This window comes from Pseudopodoces humilis, chromosome 21, assembly GCF_049639895.1.
Source record: "Pseudopodoces humilis isolate 2021_Gansu_Grassland_sample_001 chromosome 21, ASM4963989v1, whole genome shotgun sequence".
NCBI lineage: Eukaryota > Metazoa > Chordata > Aves > Passeriformes > Paridae > Pseudopodoces > Pseudopodoces humilis.
In genome coordinates, this window is record NC_142220.1 from 8,474,604 (window position 1) to 8,498,055 (window position 23,452).

The 23,452-nt window shown below is 43.5% G+C and overlaps 1 protein-coding gene and 2 non-coding genes across 3 annotated transcripts; 1 reads left to right on the top strand and 2 right to left on the bottom strand.

The window, feature by feature from the left end:
* Positions 1 to 1,464: 1,464 nt before the first annotated feature.
* Positions 1,465 to 20,675, top strand: NARF (nuclear prelamin A recognition factor). Its single transcript, XM_005526814.3, has 12 exons — positions 1,465 to 1,483; positions 1,992 to 2,080; positions 2,616 to 2,696; positions 3,568 to 3,711; positions 5,366 to 5,498; positions 7,063 to 7,197; positions 11,456 to 11,574; positions 12,453 to 12,582; positions 13,230 to 13,302; positions 15,746 to 15,883; positions 16,491 to 16,648; positions 17,211 to 20,675. Exons 2-12 carry the CDS (start codon positions 2,054 to 2,056, stop codon positions 17,450 to 17,452), a joined length of 1,380 nt encoding a protein of 459 aa, XP_005526871.1. The 5' UTR covers positions 1,465 to 1,483; positions 1,992 to 2,053; the 3' UTR covers positions 17,453 to 20,675.
* Positions 20,676 to 21,800: 1,125 nt separating this feature from the next.
* TRNAQ-UUG (transfer RNA glutamine (anticodon UUG)) lies at positions 21,801 to 21,872 on the bottom strand. The gene has a single exon. It is a non-coding gene; the product is annotated as a tRNA-Gln (tRNA).
* Positions 21,873 to 22,704: 832 nt separating this feature from the next.
* TRNAQ-CUG (transfer RNA glutamine (anticodon CUG)) lies at positions 22,705 to 22,776 on the bottom strand. Its single transcript has one exon. It is a non-coding gene; the product is annotated as a tRNA-Gln (tRNA).
* Positions 22,777 to 23,452: the final 676 nt, after the last annotated feature.

The following is a 23,452-nucleotide window of genomic DNA, read 5'->3' on the forward strand; positions in this document are numbered from 1 at the left end:
GCAAATCTCAACACATTTCTAATTTAGAACTTTTCATCTATCCTATCACCTTATTGGTCAAGCAACTGTAACTGTTGTATCCTGGTGGAATAAGGTGGGAGGTTGGCACAGCTTTTCTTGTATGAAAATACTCCTCCACAGGAACAAGAAAGATGTCAGATAATGCTGCACTCTGGCAAGTCTGTAGGAAATGTAAATTCTTAGGTCACATAGAAATTGCTCAAGAGGGGTTGTGGTGCTTTTAAAAAGCTTGGGCTAATATACTAATATGAAATGTGAGAGCATTTTGAATGAAGAGAACAAAGATGCAGAAAATTATCACCAAAGCTATTACAATTTTTACCTCAAGCCAGGATAAGTGATATTTTTCCAGGGTATATGTAAAGCAGCAGCAGCTTACTTTTCTTTGAGTGGTCAGTATGAAAACATTTTTGTTTGCTTTCATCGTGGTTATTAAGGATTTCTTAATTTCTCTGACCTCCATGATAACTCATCTGTAGTCTGCAAATTAAAAAAAGCACTACATTCTTCTCAGAGTTATCTTTAGCATCCTTAAAATGGAACAAGCATATAAAGTTTTGTCCTTGGCAAACAAACCTCTGATCATTCCTGTGTCCAGCCCTTGTGCTCCAAAACCATCTGTGGCTTAAAGCATTAGAGGTCACTGTAACAGGAGGGGATTTACCCAGTGTTATAGAAAAGCTGCAGTTTAGGCAGGAAATTGCATGTTTTTTAGAAGTTCTGTGGTTTAATTTATGAAACGTAATTTTACGCTTGAAAAACTTCTCTGTGTATCCGTAGGCGTTTGCTTGTACGTGTGTGTTCATGTGGCCAGGGGTTAAAAAAGGAGCAAAATGTTGATTGAACCTTTCTGTCTAAATCCTACAACCTGAGGTTCAGAAAGACAAGAAATCATAAGTGTCTTGATTAATACTCCGGGGCCTTTGAGACTGTGGAAGGCTGATGTCCGTTTAAAAATCCTGTTTGTGAGGATTTGTGATGCCTGCCTGGGAACAGCATCGCTGGTACTTGGGTTTTGTTACAGGAATGGGAGATCGCAGCATATTGGTTAAATAAAATAGTGATGATGCTGTATTTAGTAACTCGCAGTGTCATTTCACTTTAAAGCTATAGGGAAAACAACAAAAATGGGGGGGGGGGGAGGGGGAACCCTTTGTACGATATAAGAGAGGAGCGCGTTTTAAAAAATACGCAGGGACGCTCCAGAGAAGCAGCGAAGCCTCGGGCACAGCCCCGCCGCGGAGCCGGGCGCAGCTGCCTGGCGGATCACTGCGGCCCGGGGGTCCCGCTCGGGATGGGGATTGGGACTGGGATCGGCACGGGGGAGTCCCTCCGCGTACGTGCGGCGGCGCAGGTCCGCAATGAGCCCGGCGGGCGCGGCCGGGGACGTGCCGGGGGAGGCGGCGGAGGAGGCGGTGCCGCCCCGCCCGCTCTGCGGCCACAGGCACAGCCCCGGCGGCAGGTACGGGACCGGCGCTGCGCCCCGCTGCCTCCTTGATAGGCTGCACTGGGGCTTTCGGGGGAATTTCGGTAGTCGGGTTTTTTTTTTTCCCCTGTGGAGCTGATGAGCTGCGGCTCGTTCTCAGCCCCTCTTCCGTCACCTCGGTGCGGGGGGCTCTGAAGAGCCGGGGGTGCGGTGGCTCCGCTCCCCGTGCGGGGCCAGGGCCGTGCTGCGGGGCCACCTTCCCGGCGGGGCTCGGCCAGCGCTGTCCGCCCCGCGTCTCTGCCGAGGCCGCTCGGTGCTGCCCGCAGCGCCGGGGGCCAGCGGCGTTTGCGGGGTAATTCCGGGCGAGGGAATTGCGGGACACGTGAGCGCCGCGGGGCCGCCCCCGCCCCGGGACCGCCCGGTGGGGCGGGCGCGGCAACAAAGGGCGGTGGGGACGGGTGGACGGGAGGGAGGGCATCGAGGGCCGGGCTGGCGGCTGCTCGTGTGGGTCTCACCTCCCGCCCCGCTCTCTCCTGTCCCGCAGCCCCGGCGGCCAGGACCGCTCGGCAGTCGCACCAGGGCCGGGCTGCACCGGCCGCGCCGCAAATGAAGTGCGAGAACTGCACCAAAAAGGTGAGTGCGGCGGCCGGGTCCTGCCCGCCCCCTCGGCTTGCGGGGGACAGCGTCTCGGGGCCGGGGGATGCAGCCGGCGGGGACGGCTTCGTCCGGCGGCCCGGGAGCCCCGGCAGGGGAAGTGGCGCTGGCCGCCGGCCCCAAGGTCACCGAGCTTCGCGTCTTCAGCCGTGGCCCGGCCGTGACACCTCCCGGCGGAGCCCCGAGCGCGGTGGCGCCGGGATGTAGCCGCGCCGGGATGTGGCCGCGCCTGGGCCCGGGCGACTCGGAGCGCCCTCGGCTCCTCCGGTGCCTGCGCGGGGCAGCCCCTCAGGTTAACAAACCGCCCAGAACTCTCGAATCGACGAAACAGGGAAATTCCTAGGAAATTATTTCCGTCGTAGCAATTGTACTTTGAACACCGGGTCTTGCATGTGTTTCAGAACACTGTAGATAGCTCTATCAGCGGTTAAGGACATGAACAGTTCTGCAAAAGTGTTCTTACAGAGTAGTGAACGGGCTTTGCATAATCCACAAATTTCATGTTTTGTTTCAGGAGTGCAGTAAAAAACAGAAAAATGATGATACGCAAAGTACATCTGTTGATGCATTGAGTTCAGATGATGGCTCTGAAGAGGTAATGTTCCTTCTAAAAGCTGTGTTAGACTATATTCTTTTGTTTTGTGCACCCCAAAGGAGGTTATAAGGAGACAACTTTCAACTAAGTGTAACAATAAACATCAAGCAGTTGAAAACAATTATGAGCTCTTACAGACACCTCTTAATATGTGAATCAAAAATCTTGTAAAAATGTGAAAGAAAAGCCCTTACTAGGCAAACACAAAAGAGAAATTCCAAGTTCTAAAAATTTGGAATGGCAAAATTCTTACATCAAGTCTTCAGAACAGAGAGCTTATAAGAAGAGGAGTTTTGATAGTACAAGTGGACTTGCAAGAATATCTACTTTTTCTTTATATCCAAGTACAAAATATTCCCTCTTCTCAGATGAGCTGCAGTTAGTGTCGTAGCCAGGAGTGTGAAACTCTTGATCTCACAGAATGTTTCCAGTGGGACTGTGTTCTGTTTGTTTTACCTCGTGGTACAAAGCCTAAGCCACCTTGCTGTTAAAGGGACATCTGGTTAAAGAGCTTTAATAGTTCAAGGGAAAATTTTCTCAGTTACTTGGTGAGTTGATGGGGGCTGTCAGTTCTGAAGCACAGTGCAAATTAAGTTACTAGCATATGGACTAGGGGCTAAATTTAGATCTTTGTTTACACTTAAACATTTTGCAGTTTCACAGTAATAGGAGGAGCAGAGCTCTGATTGGGATGGAACATATTGTTTTGTTTACCTGTAAATAACCTTGGATATTATGCAAGTGTCATAGATTGTCCTGCTTTAAACTCAATAGTGATACTGTGTTTGCTTTTCATCTAGCTTATTGCAGAGATCTTGAAAATGATTTGATCATTATTAAATACTTGTTTACCTTTTTTTTTTGCCACCAGAAAAATGAGTTTGATACATTGGCTAATGCTAAAATACTCCTTAGCGACTGCCTAGCTTGTGATAGTTGCATGACATTGGAGGAAGGAGCCAGAGTTTTCCAACAGAATCAGAAGGAGTTCTTTCGTGTTCTCAACCTTAATAAGGTAAAGTGACCCAAACAATAACCCACTGTTTTCTGTGAGGAGGAGGCAGTTACAGAATGACTAAGCAGCCTGGTTTCCCAAGGCAGATAACGTGAAGATTTGTCAGGATATGTTTTTTCTAAAGAGGAAGTGAAAACTTCAGGCAGCTCAAACGTTAAAGTACTTAAAATAATTTTGTACTGGAGTTGAGGTCACAGCACTCAACTTAAGCACCAGAGGGAAGTTACTGCACCTGCAGGAGGAAAGTTTATTGGCAATGTGATGATTTCATTACTGCACTAATAAATTATTCTGTAGTTCAGTGTTTATAGATACTCATACCTTCATTGCTAGGACTGTTCTGGATGGTTTTTGGTGCTAATGTATCCACAGTATACAAACCTATGAAGACATTCTTTTAAAATTAGAATTCTTTTTAATGTATATTCAACCTGACTACATTTTGTCCATATTCTTAGTAAACCTCCTAAGTGTTCTATTGCTGTCTTATTTTCTGCTAACTTCTGGTTTTTTTCTGAAAGTTAGTTGCAATGTGTAGTGCTCAGATCCTTAGAACCTGATATTAAATTAATTATTTTATGTCTGCTACAGACTTCTGTGCAAAAGCTACTAAAATTGAAACTGCTTCTTGTTCTGTACATGTGTATCATAAATATGGATTAATTACAGTGCTTACATTTTCTTAGGAGTTTAACTCTTCATACAGAATGATGTAGTCATATATGAGAAAATTAGAAGAGAAGGGGAAGAAAATTATCTTTTGGGTCACATGGGTTCTGTTCAGAGGGCCTGAATCCTACAACAGCAAGGCTGTCAGGTACCTTCATCACAACTCCAGGGGTCCAAACACAGACAGTGAGCAAAGGACAATCATGAGCTCTGAGTCAGGAGCTCTCCTTGAAGGGTCATTGCCCAGCATGTGGATCAGTACACACTCTGGGCTCCCACCTTTGCAGGGTGACACTTGTCTGTAGCACAGTCCTGCTTTGTCTTCCAAGGGTTCCACTGGTGTGGAAAATGTCCCAGCTAAAACACATGATTAATCTTCAGCTAAAGGCCAGTCATTAGAGCTGCACAGTTCCACACCATACACTGGGTATTCTCATAGGATTCCTCAGTGCTTACAAATGCTGATTTGTTGAGAGTCCCATCTTGCCACTTTCCCTGAACAACTGCAGTGATAAAGACATGGGAACCTTAACAAAAAATCAGATATGTAATTTGCTGGGTTGTATTTATAGCTTCAAATGCCCCTGCTTCTGTAAACATTTTTATTAATGTTTAAACATGCAGCTCTTTTCATATTTGCTAGAATATTTCATTCTACTAGAGCATCAGAGGTGCTGAATGTCCCTTAACTTTCCTTATGCCACTTGGAAACCAACCACAGAATTGTCCTAGGAAGGGTGGTTTTCCCCTGAGTTATATAAAAGAAACATCTGCAGATGGTTGGAGATGAACACTGTCAGGAACAGAGGAACATCCTGTCCTGCTGCAGCTTGATGGTTGTTTCATGGGATTTTTAATGATCTGGTCCACTGAAGCATTAGACTCTAAGGGATAACTCCAGGAATGGGAAAGGAAGGGAAAACAAGGAGCCTTACCCTGTTGTAATGATGTATCTTTTTTTTTTTTCCTTTGTTTAATTTACCAGAAATGTGATACCTCAAAACACAAAGTGTTGGCAGTGTCTCTATGCCCTCAGTCATTGCCTTATTTTGCTGCTAAATTCAGTCTCTCTGTGAATGAAGCAGCCAAGAGACTCTGTGGTTTCCTCAAAAGTCTTGGTAAGTTTGCATTTGTTAGGGTGGTGAAGCAGAAAGGGAGGGATTGTTTTGGTTGGTTTTGCTTTCTCAGCAGCCTTCCAGTACCTGAAGGGGCTGCAAGAGCTGGAGAGGGCTTTTGGCAAGGGCATGGAGTGAAACAGGGCAGGGTTAGATTAGACAATAGGACAAAGTGGGAGCGGTGAGACCATGGCACAGGTTCCCAGAGAAGCTGTGGCTGCCCCATGCCTGGAAGTGTCCAAGGCTGGGTTGGACTGGGCTTGGAGCAACCTGGGATAGTGGAAGGTGTCTCTGCCCATGGCAGGGGGTGGAACTGGATGAGCTTTAAGGTTCTTCCCAAGCAAAACCAATGGTGGGATTCCATTCCGTGATATTTTGTTATGCAGTCCTAAGGTGCCGTTGCACAACCTTGTTCAGAGTTTGAACTCCATGCTCTGGGAAGTTACAGCCAAGCACCAGTGCCACATACACCAGTGTGAGAAATGGGCTGGAGACATTCCCTGCTCACAGTAAAGGTCACAGAACAGGAGGACATTGTACAGCTGGTTCCAAAACCTTTTCTGCCAAGAAATCAGGGAGGGTTTAGTCACAAGCTTCTCATTATTTTATAACTTGAGGGAGAAGGTAATTCTTATTCTAAGTTCCTTTCAGTCCTTTTGACACATTGTATCTCTAGAAGATTCTCAGTTCTGTTTTTTTCGTGTAATTTGAAATTACAAGAATGGTTGTATCTGCCTATTTTATGTTAAAGCTGTATTTCCTTTGCTCATTATATACAAAGTTTTAAATAAAAAGCAAAAGCCACTTTCCTTATAAATTTGGGAGGTTTTTTTTTATTTATTTGAAGGAAGAAGAAGGACAGTAAAAAAATCTATAAACTGTTTCCTCCCATCTGTATCTATATATATATATGTATGTATATATATTCATTTTTCATGTTTTTTCTGATGCATCTCTGCACTCAGTTTCTTCATCTCAAAGCATTGCGAAGTTCTGGTGGGCCCCAGTTTTCCTAGAATGCATTCATTATCTATACTCACTTCTGTGGGGACGTGCTCAGTGTTACGTAGGCTTAGGGGGAGTGTGTTGCTCAGTGAGCAGCCAGATGCTCTCTGCTGTGTTGGTGATATGCTCCAGTACCTCTGCAAAAAACTTGAGCACTGGCAGATACGCCTCTTAGCTGGATATAATTTTTTGTGACTTCAGCACATCTTGAAAAGAATTTTGCTTTGCAAGAGTCACTGCATGTCACCCAGGAGTCGTGACATCCTGTTCAATTGAACTAAAAGTGATGGATGCAAAGTGCTCAGAAGTATGCAGAGTGTTTGCAGTGCTGCTTGCAGCATTAGCCACTTGGTGGTCCTTTTAAACTCAGGATGTAAAGATGTTTTTCCGCTGTATGGCTTTTATTTGTGACTCTACTGTTTGTGAAAATTTGCAGAGGGGAAAAAAGAGGGGATCCCATGTTGATCCTTCAAGATTTTTCATAGGCCTGGAACTTTGAAATGTGTTTGTGGGGTGGAAAACATCCTAGTGATCCCCTGTTCCTTTTTGCTTGCTTCCCTAGGGGTGCATTATGTATTTGACACCACTATAGCTGCAGATTTCAGTATCCTGGAGAGCCAGAGGGAATTTGTGCAGCGGTACCAACGGAGGAACCAGGAGGAACATGCCTTACCAATGTTTGCCTCTGCTTGCCCTGGTAAGAACTGATTTATCCATCCTTCCTGCCCTTTAGGCTGGTCTCACTGGAACTACCAAGGAGCTGAGGAAAGGGTCGCTTCCTTTGGGAGCCTTACATGACTTAGAGCATTTTTGATTTGCTTTTCAGGGACACCAAGCACACGGTATTTGTACCCATTATCACTGGTCATCCTGAGTGCATTTCAGTGCTTCAATTGAGAGTCAGAACTCGAATGGAGGAGTTTAGTGGATGCTGCGTGTGTGTTCAGACCACAAAGTGTAACAGGGCATTTCCTCATTGAAAAGAATCTTAAATGAACTTTAATATAATTAAACCACAACCTTTGTTATCTTAAGCAAAGTTTAGAACTTGCCACTTAAGCCTAGGGGGAAGAAGCAAGTGACATTCTTTGTGATGACTGTGAGGTGGATATGTCTGACACTTGGAAAGTAATTCTGACATGAAATGTCACAGGCTTGACTCGCTGAATGTCTCACTTCTGAGAACCTTGCATCTGAGAAGGTGTTCTGTTATGAGCAGAACCTGCACTTGTAACAGCTGAAAAGATGCAGAACATGCAGTCAGTGCTTTCTTTTTCCATTGTTAGCATAGCACCATTTTAATTCAAGTAAAAAGTCACATTCCTAAAAAAGAAGTATCAAAAAGGAGGCAGAAGTAACTCCTTTGTCTAACACCCTCCTCAACTCCACCCTAAAGTTCATAGTGTTGCTTCTCAAAGGGCTGATAAAAATACCAAAGTATTTCTTGCTAGCTTTGAAATAACTCAAGTGGTTTGCATTTATTAAACATTAGAGTGATGATGAGTTGCTGTTGGTGATCCCCAGAATCTGCTGTTGTCATTGATTTGAAGTTTAAATACTGCTGTTTGAACCATACTTGTATTTTTGTTTGTTCTGTGTATTTTGTAGTGGAAGTATCTGGGTTATGCTTCAAGTACTACATATATATATATTAAAAACATGTTTCTGTTTTTTCTGTTAATGTTATCTTAGTGTAACCTCTTATCTTCAGTAGCAGACATATAATACATTGCTTTTTTTCTTGTAAAACCTGTGCAGTTGAAATACCCCCATTACTTAGTTTTGTTGTCTTGTATGTGCTTTAGGTAAAATTCAAAGTCTGAGGATTTCTTTTAGAATTTGCGAGATAATTTTAGTTTTCTTCATCTGGAAACAGAGCTCAGATTATCTGCTGCTCTCAGTGGAAATATTTTATAATAGATAACAGAGCACTTTTCTTGTCCTTGTGTGGTCTGCACAAGGTGGTTTCTGGTGTCATTGCTGGTTTTGGTGTCAGCTCTGTATTGTGATAGAGGTGGTAACAGAAGCATGGGTGCTTTCCATTTCTGTGAAACTAACCCAGAATATCACCTTAAATCCATTTTGAAAACATATGGTATATTTCTTTGTCAGCAATTGGAGAAAACAAAAATCCTGATTAGTCATCTTTAAAGTGAGGTTGTTCAGTGTGTTTCTTGACCTTATTTGAGTGCATTTTCTGTTCCTTCTTCTCCTTCCTCTTTCTACCCTCAGATTACATAAATTTGTCCCAGAGATGTTGTTTACTGGGTGTGTTTATCACAAAATGGTTTTTCTATAGCTCTGTAGATGCAAGGTCAAGTACAAATGCTTTACTCTTTTTTATCTTGGTGTGTGACTTTGCACAGACCTATCCCCCTCTGCAGCCTTCTGGGGTGTAACATCTACCATGAGCAAAGAGCAGAGCCTGGATAGCCCAGAACCTGAGAAAAGCTGTTGTCTTGTCCCTGTCTTAATTGTTCAGCTCCTGCTACTCTCTGGGGAGAAACTGAGCTCATTTTTTGGTTTGTTTCCTGTTGAAAGAACAGTACTGTTACTACTGATAGTATATGCAATATCTCAAAATAATCAGTTCCCTTCCTTAATGTACCAGGTTGGTGAGCAACATGAAGCACTTGCCTGGAAAATCTAGTGTTTATAAGGCACTGCCAACCTCTGTGTCCTCCCAGAAAAGCCAGTGAGGCAGACTTGCAGCAGCAGTAGGAAGCTCATAAGTATTGAGGATTCTAATGCTTTTGTCCCAGTCCCAATTCCCTTTTCCAGGAATGGGGTTTTACAGTAGCAAAAGTTTGCTTAGTTTCTTTTACACTTCCTACAGATCCATAGATGCACCTTCATGATTTTTCTCACAATAAACCACCAAAGATAACATGTTCTGAGCTGCAGCTGCAAGAGCTCATATGGTGACTTGTAGTGCCTTCTGCTCTTTGATGCCAACACGAGCCAGCAAATTGCCAAGAATGCAAATGAGTTTATGAAGGGTGTGGATCTGGATGAGTGCAGCTGTACCCTGATATAAGAATGGGGTCTCTGAGGTTTTCCCTAGCTGTGGCTCTGCAATTCAGCCCTGTGATAAGGGGGCAGAAGCAGCAGTGTGTGTATGGAGTGCAGGTAAATGCTCACTCACCCAGGCTGCCTGTACAATTTACCAGTGACTAATGAGACTAATGATCTTTGGGAGCTGCTGCTATGAGACACTTGTTCCATCCATTGCAAGGACAGAAACAATTTAAGGAATGGCTTCAGACAATATCTGTCAGAAATCTCTTGGGATTTAGTGAAATTTCCTTATAGGTCATGACTACAATACCAAAAACATTCCAATTATAAGAGCACTCATAGCAGGAGTGCTGGGGTGATTAATGGTGAGTACAAGTGTTTTTAAAACTGTTTCTGTTTTGTTTGAAGCAGTTTTAGTTCTGTTTGGATAGCACTTGAGACTAAAGCCATTTAATCAATGGGATGTACCTATCATGCAGAATATGCTACTACAGCTTTTTACCAAGCACCAATAAATTCAGTGCTTTGTTGTAGGTAATGTCTTAGACTTAAAGTCCCAGTTGAAGGTGGACATTAGGCAAACTTCCAGTTCAGAATCTTGAAATTCAGTACATGATGGGTAAATCCATGGTCCTCAGCTTTTCCTACAGCAGAATTGAATGCTTGTTGAAGATGTGTGATTTTTTTATGGAAACCAGCCTGTACGTTAACAAGAATTGGGAATACTTAAACAGCTTTGGGTTTTCCTAATACTTAGCACCTTCTCATTTTCAGCAGTAAAATGTTATTACACTGAGAAGACTATTTCTCTGCTACAGAGAGACAAATCATCTGAACACTGCTTTGCATCCCAGTTTCGTGCTGCTGTTGGCATTTGTTGTATTGTTCTGACTTAAACAGTACCAGGTGTTTTTACATAAGTGGTAATTTCAAGCTTAAAAATTAACCTCCAGGTTTTCCCCTTCCTGGGCAGCATGTACTACACAGCAGTTTCTCTCTTTTATGTAATCACTAATTTGCTTGAAGACAAAGCACAATTCTTTTCACCATTTCTTAGCACCAGAAGCAACACACCTGCCTCGAAGGCTGGACCTAACTCTCCTGCACAATGTAGGTGTCATGTAGATGAAAAAAGCTCCAACCCTTGCTGTGAAGAATTCTGGGCTTTTCAGTAAGAGCTACAGAGCCCAAGAAAGAATTGCACACCCTAAATACCTTGATTTGTTCATTTACTAGGGGAATAATACAACAGCTCTAGATGTTGGGTGTGCTCTGGGTATCTACAGCTTGCCCAAGCTGGAATGCTGAAGGGGTCTGGTGAAAGAGGGGGATTCCTGAGGAACTAAGGACAAATGTTGCATACAGAGAGATTTCAGGTGGCTCCTGTGGGTGTGGGAGTGTGAGGGTTTTTCTGAAGGTGTGGCTATTCTAACAATAGTAAAAGAAGCCATTTTTTTCTAGGCTTAATCCATGTGCATCTTTATCCATTTATCCAACAGTCTCTTCTGTTCTAGGGGAGGCAAGCTGGGTGCATGGATATTAAATCTCAGGAAGCACCAGGTTACAGTTAAGCAGCCAAACAGTGAATTTGTTGTAGTATGTGGTGATCCAGGGGCTGAAGTCTAGAAGGTCAAATTTTTGTTAGCTGGGGTCTTGTTCTTTCTGCTTTGTTAAGTCTGTGCATGAGGAAGTGGGTAACATGTCATGAAGTTCACAGTGGACCTTGGTCTAGAATTACTGACACAGTGAATTATTGATTATTGACTAAAGCATTATTAACAGAGCCTTGAGGTTCCCAAGGTGGGGCTTCCAGCCTACCCAGAAATGTCCTCCCTATTGTGAAGGTGTCATCATTTTCAGGATCTGTTGTGTGACTGCTGCCACTTGCTGTGCTTATGGGTCACTTCTCTGTAGCTGACGTGTTTTTGTGCTTGCAGGCTGGATCCGATATGCTGAAAGGGTACTCACCAACCTGGTGACCTCTCACATTTGCACTGCAAAGTCTCCACAGCAGATCATGGGCTCCCTTGTGAAGGGCTACTTTGCCAGGCAGCAGGTAAGTAATTCTGATTTATTTTTACCATTATAGTCTTCCAAATAGAGAAGATGAGCTTTACTACTGAGATGCAGCTCCTAGTGTATTATATTTGTCCTTTACTTGAAGAAGAAATGATGGTCTGCTGCTGTACAGGTGCCCATCGTGAGAAGAATGTACAAAGAACCTCATTTTATACAGTGCAGTGTGAGCTGGCAGCAATCCTTGCACCCCCAGTGCAACATGGATTTAGAATTTACGGGTAAAGTTAAAGGTTAAATCTGTAGCAGTTAAAGGGTTTTTTGTGAAATGCTGCCTGTGTAGTTCTACAGCACAGCCAAAACAGGAGTGGAGGATAATAATGTGGAAATTGCCCTGTTATCTGAGATCAATGAAAGCATTGTATCCTAGGAACTAACCTTTTTATCTCCTCAATTTTGTGTGTTGAAAAAATTGCTGTTCTCTACATATCATACCAAAATGGAGCTACAGGCACATTCTGTAGGGAAGTGCTGCTGTCTGCAGGTTCTAGTCATTCATATATTGCAGACAAATTCTGAAGGGCTTCCTGTGGGTGGCAGTGAGTGAGTGACAGGCAGAAACCAGAACTCTGAACTCCTGACTTGTATTCACTTTCTAAGGCAATCAAAAAGCTGCAGAAAATGTGGTCTGAGGGAATATGGTCCAGCAAGGACACCAACTTTGGAAGTTTGTTGGTGATGCTTTGTGACTTCTGACAAATCATTATCTGTGTGCAGCATTCTTTAAAATTAATGGCTAGGGACTTGTTCCAGGTATTGCCTGCATGAGGTTAATGTCCCTAATTTTGTCCCTGCCATCCTTCAAACTGTCTTTTGCCCTTCACGGATTTCACATGTGCTCCCTTCTGTGTTCCACAGAATTTGTCTCCTGATAAAATTTTCCATGTAGTTGTGGCACCTTGTTATGACAAAAAGCTGGAAGCCTTGAGGGAAGATTTCTACACTGCCTTGTATAATTCACCAGAAGTTGATTGTGTCCTGACATCAGGTTAACTTTTTTAAACTTACCATCTATAAATATATAAGTGAATCACCATTTTTGGGTTAGCCTTTATGTCAGAGTTTGCTTTTTTCAAGTCTGCTTTAGTCATTAGGTTTTTTTCTGCTTTAAAGATTAGTACATATTTTTGTACTCCTGGTAGTACAAGTACTGCACAGGGAAGGCAGAGTGACACATCCTTTCCTTCTAAGTTGCTATTCTTCAAAAAAATCAGTTATTTTGTCAGCCTGTTAGAGAAGGTTAAAGTTATGCAAATCCATATTTAAAATGATTATCTGGCTTGTCTATGGTTGTTATTTTACTAAGAATTATTCCTAATTCATGGCACCAGTTGCCTTTTGGTGAAGATGATGTCTTTAGCCTTAGTGTCCAAACATCCTGCAGTGTAGTTTGGATATTTCCAAACTTGGCCTAACAGAAAGGCTGAGGATTTAAGCAGAATTTGGGCAAGATGAAGGCCGCTTTTCTTTGGAGCTGGAAGTGTCAGGCTTCTCAGTTACTGGAGGGAAGTGACTGTAGGAAGAGCTGGAGAATGTGACTCGAAGCACATGCAGGTGTTGGGATGTTGATCTCTGAAACAGAGGCACAGTGTTGTGCTTTGTGTTGAAAGTAAAATGTCATATGTTTTCCCACAGGTGAAATTGTCCAAATAATGGAACAGAAAAATGTGTCTATGAAAGATGTGGCTGAAGTAGCTGTAGATAGTTTGTAAGTAGTTTTGTTGTGGATTGCTTCCTTACTTTGATGACAAATGACATGTTGGAGCATATTCAACATAAATGTAAAACTGCTTAGAAGAATGTTTTTTCTTTTTAGAGAAAAAAATGTGCATCAAAGCCTGAGCTTCACCCTTTATATAGTGGCCTAACCCAGAAAAATATTCTCTTATATATTCACTGCTAAATATAAAAGTGATATGAAACAGATAATATAAACCTGCATGTACAGTCTAAATACAAAGCAAATAATTTGAGGTAGTGACCCTTTGAAATCTATGACTTGAAGATGTGTGTAGCTCCTGATTTATATTTTATTGCAGTAAAAATATTTACTGCATTAGTAGTATATGTATATGTAGATAAAGTATATATATAAGTATATGCATATGTAGATAAAAAATCTACAGATTAGACTGCATGAAGTTCAGGCCTTGAAGTGTGGCTGTCTGGGGGTGGTGACCCTGTTCTGAGCTCTCCTGTGCTCCTTGTGTAGAGCCCAGCAGTCTGATTTTCCCTGTCCAGCTGCCTCCCACAAAGCTGCTGGGACACAGTCCTGGGGCTGACCATCTGCTCTGGGCTCCCCTCTCCTTCACAGCAGCATCCTCACTGTAGATTTCCCCTTCCCCAGTATGTTCATGTAGAAGGGTAGAAGCAACACCCTTTCAGGAAATGGTAATTAATTGGTTTTTATACTGAGGACAGCAGTCAGTTTTTCAAGATGAGCTCAGACTGAGCTGTGCTTTAGATGAGAAGCACACAAAGCATTGGAGAGGTTTTGTTTCCATCCCTTATGCTTGGCTCAGGGAGCAGCGTGTGTGGTGTTTAATTCTGTAGTTAAAAAGGCTGCTCTCCCTGATCTTTGTTCAGCTGTGACAGATGTTCCTTGGTATCTTTCCAGAGGGCTGCTAGTGAAGCAATAAATGTGCTGTCTTGCACAAAACAGAAAGCTCTGGAAGTTTTGAAAAATCCTTTTCAGTTCCAGCTAGTATCCTGCTTGGATCTAGAGGGGATAAATTTGAGTGGGTCAGTCGGAACATGTTCAGAGCTGTGTTTGTAGTGCAGTTCCTGTGATTGCTTCTACCTGAGATTGTCACACAGAATGAAAATGAATAAAGTTCTTGCAGGAATAATCACAGAGACAGTCATGTAATTCTATGGCAGAATCACTTAGAGACAGTCTTTTAATTCTCCATCAGCCTGTCCAATGAAAGGACAAGCTGTTACTCAGAATGTACCTGGTTTGTTAACTCAATTTATGGAATCACAGACTATCCTGAGCCGGAAGGAGCCCATGAGGATCACCCAGCCCAGCTCCAGTCCCTGCCTAGACACCCCAAGATCCCACCCTGTGCATCCCTGGCAGGGGTGCCCAAAGGCTCCTGGAGCTCTGGCAGCCTCAGGCTGTGCCCATTCCCTGGGGAGCCTGGGCAGTGCCAGCACCTCTGGGGGAAGAACCTTTCCCTGAGATCCAACCCAAACCTCCCCTGGCCCAGCTCCAGCCGTTCTGTAGCTTCTGTCACAGAGATCAGAGCTGCCCCTCAGGGGGAGCTGCAGATCCTGGTGAGGTCTGACCTCAGTCTCCTCCAGGCTGAACAAGCCAAGTGCCCTCAACTTATATTGGAAAATAATTTTTAAAAGGACTGATCTGATAATACTGGTTCAACTGTGAGATGTAATGACATAAATTTTTGCTCTTCTGGGGTCTTAAAGTAGATCTTGCAGAGAAATTTGAACTTGAAGTCATCCTCTTAAAACAAGTCCCAGCACAGCAGCAATTTGTCATAAAGTGCTGGGTATTAAAACAGTTTTATGAATGTGGGCTCTTCAGAGCTGCTTTTAACAGAGGGGTGGTGAACTTCCCGGAGATGCCCTTGGGATCTGATCTCCCATTTTCTCTCCTGAACCGCAGTGTAGCACTCATTTTCAGTGTACACCGTTGTAACCTGGTTGCAGCTGTAGTGATTTGTTGAGATTTTATTGGCACAGTGTTACAGACTCTGACAATTCCTAAAGCAGGGAGAATTGTCAGCAAGGACTCAGAACTTCAGAAGTAGTTTTGTATTCTCACAGGCAAAAAATGATTATTTATTTGAATAATTTTATTTAAATAGTTTTTCTCTAAAATGGCTCTTAAGTAGTAAATGACTTAAAATCTTCAGGTTGTGATGAAGGTGCATACTTATAAATTACTGTTGCTTGATGTTGCAAAATGGAAAGCCATGTATAATTTTTTTAATTAATTTTTTTCGCATCTCACTGCTGTCCTGAATAATTTACATTTTTTAAGCTGTAATAAATAAAAATGTAATGTATTTTCAGTGCTACAAAACACTTTTTAGTGGGAGAGACAGAGAAAGGGAGAAACAAACTTCTTTATTGAAGTGAAAGAATGAAATTTTTGGAGTTGATCTTCCATTTTGTTGTTTCCTAAGGTTTGATGACCTAAAGGAGGGAGATGTAGTAAGGCATGATGGGAAGAGATCTGATGGTTACCTGGAGCACATTTTTAAACATGCTGCAAAGGAGCTTTTTGGCATGGATGTCAAGGAGATAACCTACAAAGCATTAAAGTAAGTTAGAGTTTTGTATCCTTGTTATGTAGAATGGGTGAGCTAGAAGAGGGTATTTCCACTTGGAAGAGACGCGCAGCAGTCATTTAGTCCAACTGCCTGAGCATTTTGGGCTGACCAGAAGTTAAAGCATGTTATTGAGGGCTTTGTCCAAATGCCCCTTAGACACTGAGAGCCTTGGGGCATTGGCCACCTCCCTGGCAGGCCTGTGCCAGGGTTTGGCCACCCTCTTGGCAAGGAACTGGTTCCTGAAGGCCAGGAATTCCCCCGCTTTGGTTGGTGGTGCAGTGAAAGAAACTGCTAGCCTGGTCTTTGGCTGATAGGCAGTTACAGGCTATAAACCTGCAAGTCTCTCACTGTAAAGCAGCTCCTGCTGGTACTCATTGTATTAAAAACTTACCTGCATTTGAAAATTAAGTAGAATTCTATTATTAAGATTCCACCCCAACTTCTAAACCCAACTCAGTTTAGAAGGTGGAAGAGTTCACCTTGATCTCGCTGTTACGCTTGTTCTGTTCCCTTTGGAGCATCTGAACACGAACTGGCACAGTTGGATCGTTCCTCTGGGAATGCAGGGGGTTAAAATGTTCTCTGTGTGTCTTGACAGGAACAAGGACTTTCAAGAAGTTACCCTAGAAAAGGATGGGGAGACAGTGCTGCGTTTTGCAGCAGCTTATGGCTTTAGAAATATCCAAAACATGGTCCTGAAGTTGAAAAAAGGAAAGTTTTTCTACCATTTTGTGGAAGTCCTTGCCTGTCCTGGAGGTAAGAATAATTGTGGATCTGCAATTGTTCAGCACATGTATCTTGAATCTCAGAGGAAAGCTGCCTTACAGGCAGGCACTTAATTTCATTCCCTCTTAATTCTCTTCTTAATAATCTAAAATCTCACTATTTATTGGAGTGTCCAAAACACCAATTACAGTTGCAGGATTGGTTCAAAAAATGATTGAGTTTTCTAAAATTAGTCACAATATTACTTGTTCTCTTCTGACCTATAAATAAGTGCCTGCACTGCCAAACCTCAGAGGATGCTCTGAAATGGTGGCTGTCAAGGGCAAGAAAAGACAAGGAACATAATTAGGATCATAAAACCATGGAGAATGCAGAGAAAGATTGTTGATATGGAAACCTCATTTCCATTAAGATGAAGTTGATACCGGAGTCACTTTAGGTAAATACAAATTGTAACAGTGTGGGGGCAAGTTAAAAAAAAAAAAAAGTCCTTTAGAGAAGTGTGAAAAAAAAAATTCTGAGTTAACAGAGACTTTCTTTTCACATCAAATCTCCATCACCTTCTATGTTTTTCATTTCTTTTTTCCCTAAGGGTGCCTCAATGGAAAGGGCCAGGCCCAGACAGAGGATGGCAAACCAGACAGAGCCCTGCTTGCCCAGATGGAAGAGGTGTACACCGCGATTCCCATCAGGCTGCCAGAAACCAACCTGCACGTCCAGAGGATGTACCAGGACTGGCTGGAGGGCATGGACTCCAAGAAGGTCCAGGACACTTTGCACACCACGTACAGTGCAGTAAATCAAAGCACGAGCAGTTTGGATATCAAATGGTAACGGGTGCAGGTGCAGAGCTGTGCTGAGGCTGCAGGGCAGCGCTGGAACCCTCTGCAATCGCGGCCACTGGGCACCGGCGAGGGCACAAGGGAGGCTCTGCCCAGCTTGGGACTGTTCTTGGGAAGAACCACTGCTTTGCAAAAGTTCTTGGGAAAAACCATTGCTTTGCAAAACCAGAGAAGTCTCCAAAAGCCCTGGTTCCTGCCACTGTCATTTAACTCTTAATCTTTGTCATTTCCTGCATAGAATGGATTTCTTCATTCTAAAGCCTGATCTTGCAAGGTACATAAGCCCTTTCTACCAGGGACAGGGAGTGCAATTCCTGATCAAGTTACTCTCTGAAGTGAAGGGATCACTGCATTAAACAGGCTCCTCCAAGAGGCTGAGATGATTTTACTTCTAGGTCTGCAGTCCCTATCATCACAGGAGAACAGTCAACAGGAATTTCAGTATTGACGCAGTTGGTGTGAAGTAAATTGGGATTTACTTACCTTGTTAAGGAAAATAACCTTTTAAAGGACAAGTGAGTATATGGAAAGATGTAATGAATTTCTATAAGCCCTGTATCCATAATTCAGCAAAAAATACTCAGTTCCAAACTAGCCACCATTTCTTACTGATGTAGTGTCACAGAATGCTTCACAGAAACTGAATCTGGGAGTGTAATGCTAAATGGTTCATTTGAAATAGTTCCAAAGAGGTTGGTTGGTACAAGAAGAGAACTTTGTTTCCTTGTAAGTTTTCTGCTAAGCTTGCAGCCAGAAGGAGTGGTGCTGCATGCTTTGGCTTCTCTCTGAGAGTGGAACATGCCCAGATTGTTCTTTCATTTGTCTCCATGTTGAAAGACTTGTGCAAAAAATAACTTCCTGGGGTGCCTCTGAGAAAAAATACTGAGCAATGCTTGTGAGCTCATCAGAGTTACAATACATTGGCATCATGAATTTTGATGCACTTATTTTTATAAATATGCTATAGAGGTTCATTAACAGACATTGTGAAGTGGCACTGCTGTGCAGCTTGTCTGCAACTTCCCCAGTTGTCAGAGAGTTAATGAAGAATGTGATGGACAAAAGAAATTAAGACTCCTGCCAGACTAATTCAGATTTTCCTGGTAGCATCAGATCTGTTCACAATTAATGGCTGTTTGAATCTAGCAAAGTTCTAGCTTTCCTTATGCAGCCTGAAAGTGTGGATGAGCTTTTTTAACTATTTCATGGCAATTTGAACGAATCTTCTTGCAAATTTCTTCAATATTACAACTGCTTGTGTAAGAAATCCTGCAAAAGTGTTTAAAATACACATTTAACCTGGACACAGTGGAATGGGATGAAGCATCAGGGAAGGCAGGGCAAGACCTGGCATTGGCTAGACCAGGGAGGCTGAAAAGGAGAGAGACAGTGAAGTGTCACCCTGCTGACAAGAAATAGCCCTCTTAATGTGAAGCTGTTAAAAATGGCAGCTTTCCATTGGACCTCCACCTAAATAACAAACTATTGCATGTGGAGGGAAGTTTCCTTTCAAAAAGTTGATTAGTGCACTACCTGAATGCCCACAATGAGATTATGCCCATGAATTATAGAAATTAGCCTTTGCAAGTTGTTCCTTGTGGTAAGAATGATACATAACGTGGTGCAATATCAGAACATCGACAGAAATCTACCTCTGTATGGGAAAGGGAGTCCAGGAGTTCCGGGAAGAGCTGTGTGTAGCTGGAACTGTAAAAATGTCTGCTACAGAAAGGTGGGGGTGTTGTGTGACATTTCAGAACAGATTACTTTCAGAAGCAACATACACCTCCTTCGGTCTGATTTTCTTTATCTGCCGTGATTTCCTCCAAAAACTCCACCAGAATAATGTAATAAAGTGGTCCTGTTCAGTTTGTATAGGCCTGTTTCTCTGTATATATGGTTTGTAGCTGGATGCATGTTTAAATTATATCGCTGCTGCTCTTTGTACAGTGTGCTTATTTTTTTATGTGTGTGTACTGGGTGAAATGGTACAAAAACAAGAAATCTTCAGTAAGCTACACAAGAGCTGCCTTGCTGTTCTGAAAGCAGAGCCCTGGACTGTTTGTACAACGTGATGGATCCTCCCCAGGGCTGGATGGCACTTCGGCCAGTGCTTGCCTGCTGCTGTCCCTGTGCTGCTGGGGGAGCCCAGGACTGGGCTGGGCAGTGGCTGAAACAAATCTGCTCTGCTCCCAGAGCAAGGGAAACCAGTGGCTCAGTGTCTAAAATGACCTGTTTCAGCTGGATCCACCATTCCTTCCCTCTGCTCAAGGGTTTTAACCTATTGAGGTAGTCACAGTGCAGAGCTGTTAATGATTTATCTTTTTTAAAGACAAGGAAGGCATCTAACTGAGCTTGCAGTGGCCACACAGAATGTGTTATCATCAGTGACCTAACTAACTGAGACTTGTCTTTTTTATTTCTTTTTTGGTCAGCTTTTGTTTTATAATACTTTATTTGGCGTAAAATATTTTCATTTTTTAAAGGCCTTTTCTTTAAAGTGCCAGTTTAAAAGGAAAGATCCATCCCATTAATCTTTCCCCCTTCTTTCACTGAAATTTTAACATATATCAGAAAACCTTGTTGCAGCTTCATATATAGTGAAGTACTTGCCTAAGGTTTGATTCTGACTTTTAAATCTGCAGTTGGAAAGTCCATTAACATCGACAATACGTGTAGTTTGTAGCCACACTTCTGAAATTACAGTACCATTTAATTCCCTGATTCCCTAATAATTTCTACTGTCTTTTCAACAACAGGAAAAGCTCCTGACGTGGCCACAGCCATAGTGCTTTACCTCTGCCTTGAATGTTGTGCTGAGACAAGGGGATTTTTAGAAAATTATAAACTGGAGGGATTGTGGGAAAGGAATTGGACATAGTAAATGAATTAATAAAATTGTCTTGGGATGTTCTTGACTTGAGCATGATATGCTGGATTCTTGGGGTTATGGTTCTTTGCACTGAGATTGTTCCAGCACGTTTTGAAGTCCCTTTGCCTGGTGCAGGAGGATTCCCTCAGCCACAGCACCTGTGTGTCCCCTGTGGCCAAGGACCCGAGCAGCCCTGGCTGTGCTGTCCCCCAGAGTAATGCAGATACCCAAATGCAGCACTCTCAGCTGGATTATATCTGGATGATGTTCAGTTACCCAAATTTTGGTGCTTTGTTTTCAAGTGCAGCATGACCATGAATTGTGAATAAATCTCAGTGTTCAATTCTGTGCTGATTCTGTCTCATTCCATGTAAAAGTTTCTTTAAGTAGACCTGGTTTTACCCAGGGGGTTTGTCTGGGGCACATCTGTTGGACTTTTCAGCTGCAGCTAAAACTCTGCTAAATGAAAGGGGGAAGTTGCCAGATTGCTGCTGGAAATGGTGATTTGCTCTCTAGATTTATCAATATATTGATTCCTTGCAAGGCAGACAAGCCCCTGTGGCTGTAAAGCTCTTGTGTCTAGGAGAAGGATGTTGGTGCCTGAAGGCAGCCTGTGAGAGTGGCTGCTTGTGCTAAAGTTACTGCATGGAGTAACTTAAAACACTGGAAAAGGTCTTTGTTTGTGTGTGACCTGATCCAACAGTTGAGGGAAGGATGAAAATCAGCCCTGACATAGACAAGGAATTTCTTTCACCACTAGGCTGTGTGAAAATTTAATGAATTCAGCAAACATTTCCATATGTTCTCCTGAGCAGCTGGGACCTGGATTTCTACTAAATCATAACTTGATTTGAAGGAATTCTGTGGTTTTGTTCAAGGGCCAGCAAGGCAGGGTTACCTGGCCAGAGGAGGAGGAGGAGCTGTTAAACAGAGCAGACTTATTCCTGTTGCTGTGTAAACAAGTGACTCGTAGGACAGGTTTGGAGGAGGGGGAGCCAAGGTATTAAGATGTCCTTAGCTGCTCTGGAAACGAAAAATAACTACTGGAGGTTTGTGTCAACGAAGCAGAGGGAATATCCATTTAAATTGTGCAGAGTTTATCCAAAAACATTGCATTTCTGCCCTTATTTTCCAAGTGAGCAGTTGGAATCAATTTCAGTTGCATCTGAAAAATAATGTCCAAATTTTAAAGTTCCACGGTGTAAATGCCTTTTTTCCTCCCCCCCCCAAAGTACTTAATGTAAAACAGCAGTAAAATACAATGAAGCACCACGAAATTACAATGAATTACCCCTAATTAAAAAGCAGTAAGAATTATATAAAGTCTTTGGTCAAATTGATTGCGCTGAAGAAAATTGGGAGGAGCGTGGCACATGAAGGTCGAGGACGGCCTGCGTTGCTGAGCTGGATCTTCATCGCGGTCCGGTCTGTCCCTGAGCTGGGGGGCACAAAAACAGAAACCTGGGGCAGGTTCTACCGAGATTTGAACTCGGATCGCTGGATTCAAAGTCCAGAGTGCTGACCATTACACCATAGAACCGGGTGGTGCCTCTGGCCTCCGCCAGTCCCCACAATTAATCCACAGCAAGCAAAGCCGGGGGGACCCCGCTGCCCGCCCTGCCCTTGCGCCCGGGGTGACCGGCGGCAATTTAACCCAAATATCCGTGTTTGTCCCGAGCTTCTGCGGTATTCGGTGTCTTCAGAGAATCGTGGAATGGTTTGGGTTGCAGGGACACCTTCCACTATCCCAGCCTGACCTTGAATGTTGCCGGTGATGGAGCATCGAGTTTCTCTGGGCACCCCGTGCCAGGACCGCGCCACCCTCAAAGGGAAGAATTCCTTCCCAATATCCCACTAATCCTCCCTCCGGCAGAGTGAAGCCATTCCCCCTTGTCCTGCCACCCCAGTCCTTTGTCCAAAGTCCCTCTCCAGCTCCCCGTTTGGCCACTAGAAAGCCACAATAAGGTCACCCCTGGTATATTGAGGGCAGCAAGTAAACATGAACATCTGCTGTCAGAGGCACCCCAAAACCTCATCCCTGCAGAGCTCAGCAGCTGCTGCCAGCTTTGCTGATGCAGAATTTAGAACTGTGTTTCCACACAGGCGATTCAAAGCACAGAAAGAAAGGGAAGCAATAATGCTGTGACATGTCTGAGATTCTTCAGATAATTTGTCAGAAAGTACTAACCTGGATGCAATAAATAATAGATGGGGGGTGAACCAGGAAAGCTCTCTGGTTACTTTCCTACTTTAGGTGCGTTTTTTACGAGGCGTGGGATGTTTAGGGCACTCCAACAGCCCATGCAAAACGCCGTCAAGCCATTCTCCATGGTTCTGAGCAGTAAAGAAATGTGGTTGCGGCAAAAACTTCCAGGTTCCACCGAGATTTGAACTCGGATCGCTGGATTCAGAGTCCAGAGTGCTAACCATTACACCATGGAACCGCACAGTGCGACCCCCCGAGCCGCGCCTACTGAGCCAAATACAGGGAGAAAAACATTCCACAATTTTTATGGATCTGTCAACAAAACCCCTGCCTCGTTCTTCTTCCATGTATTCCGCACGTACTCATTCCATGTAAGAATTACACTATTTATTTCTCACGTTCTACAGCCCTGAAAACAACGCCCTCTGAGAAGCACTGTGGCATTAAATAAATTCACGGAGCCTTTTCCTCAGATCATGCCATCCAGAGGCCGAACACAGACTTTCAACATCAAGATTTCACGTTCGTGGTTTTTTTTTGCTTTCCTGCACTTTCTGCTGGGAGCGTGCTTGCTATGTTCGGCATTGCCACAATGTTTCATTTCATCCAGCAAGGCAGGGGAAAACGACAGATGTGTGGAAGGAGTTTTTGCTGCCTAATTAAAGGCGTGGATCTCCTGGAGCGGGTCAGACGAAGGGACCAGGATGCTCAGAGGAGCACTTGTATGAGGAAAGGCCGAGAGAGCTGGGGCTGCTCAGCCTGGAGCAGAGAAGGCTCCTGGGTGACCTTGTGACATTTCAGTGTATAAGGGAGCTTTCTTATGAAAGATGAAGAAAAATCTTTTCCCAACAAGAGTGCTGAGGCACTGGCAGAGGGTGCCCAGAGATGCCCCATCCCTGGAAACAATCAAAGCC

Excerpts from the sequence above, each read along its gene's own strand:
- NARF (XM_005526814.3), top strand. The coding sequence starts at position 2,054 with ATGAAGTGCGAGAACTGCACCAAAAAG. Across the intron at positions 5,499-7,062 it reads TGGTTTCCTCAAAAGTCTTG|GGGTGCATTATGTATTTGAC; the intron begins GTAAGTTTGCAT and ends TTGCTTCCCTAG. Across the intron at positions 11,575-12,452 it reads GCTACTTTGCCAGGCAGCAG|AATTTGTCTCCTGATAAAAT; the intron begins GTAAGTAATTCT and ends TGTGTTCCACAG.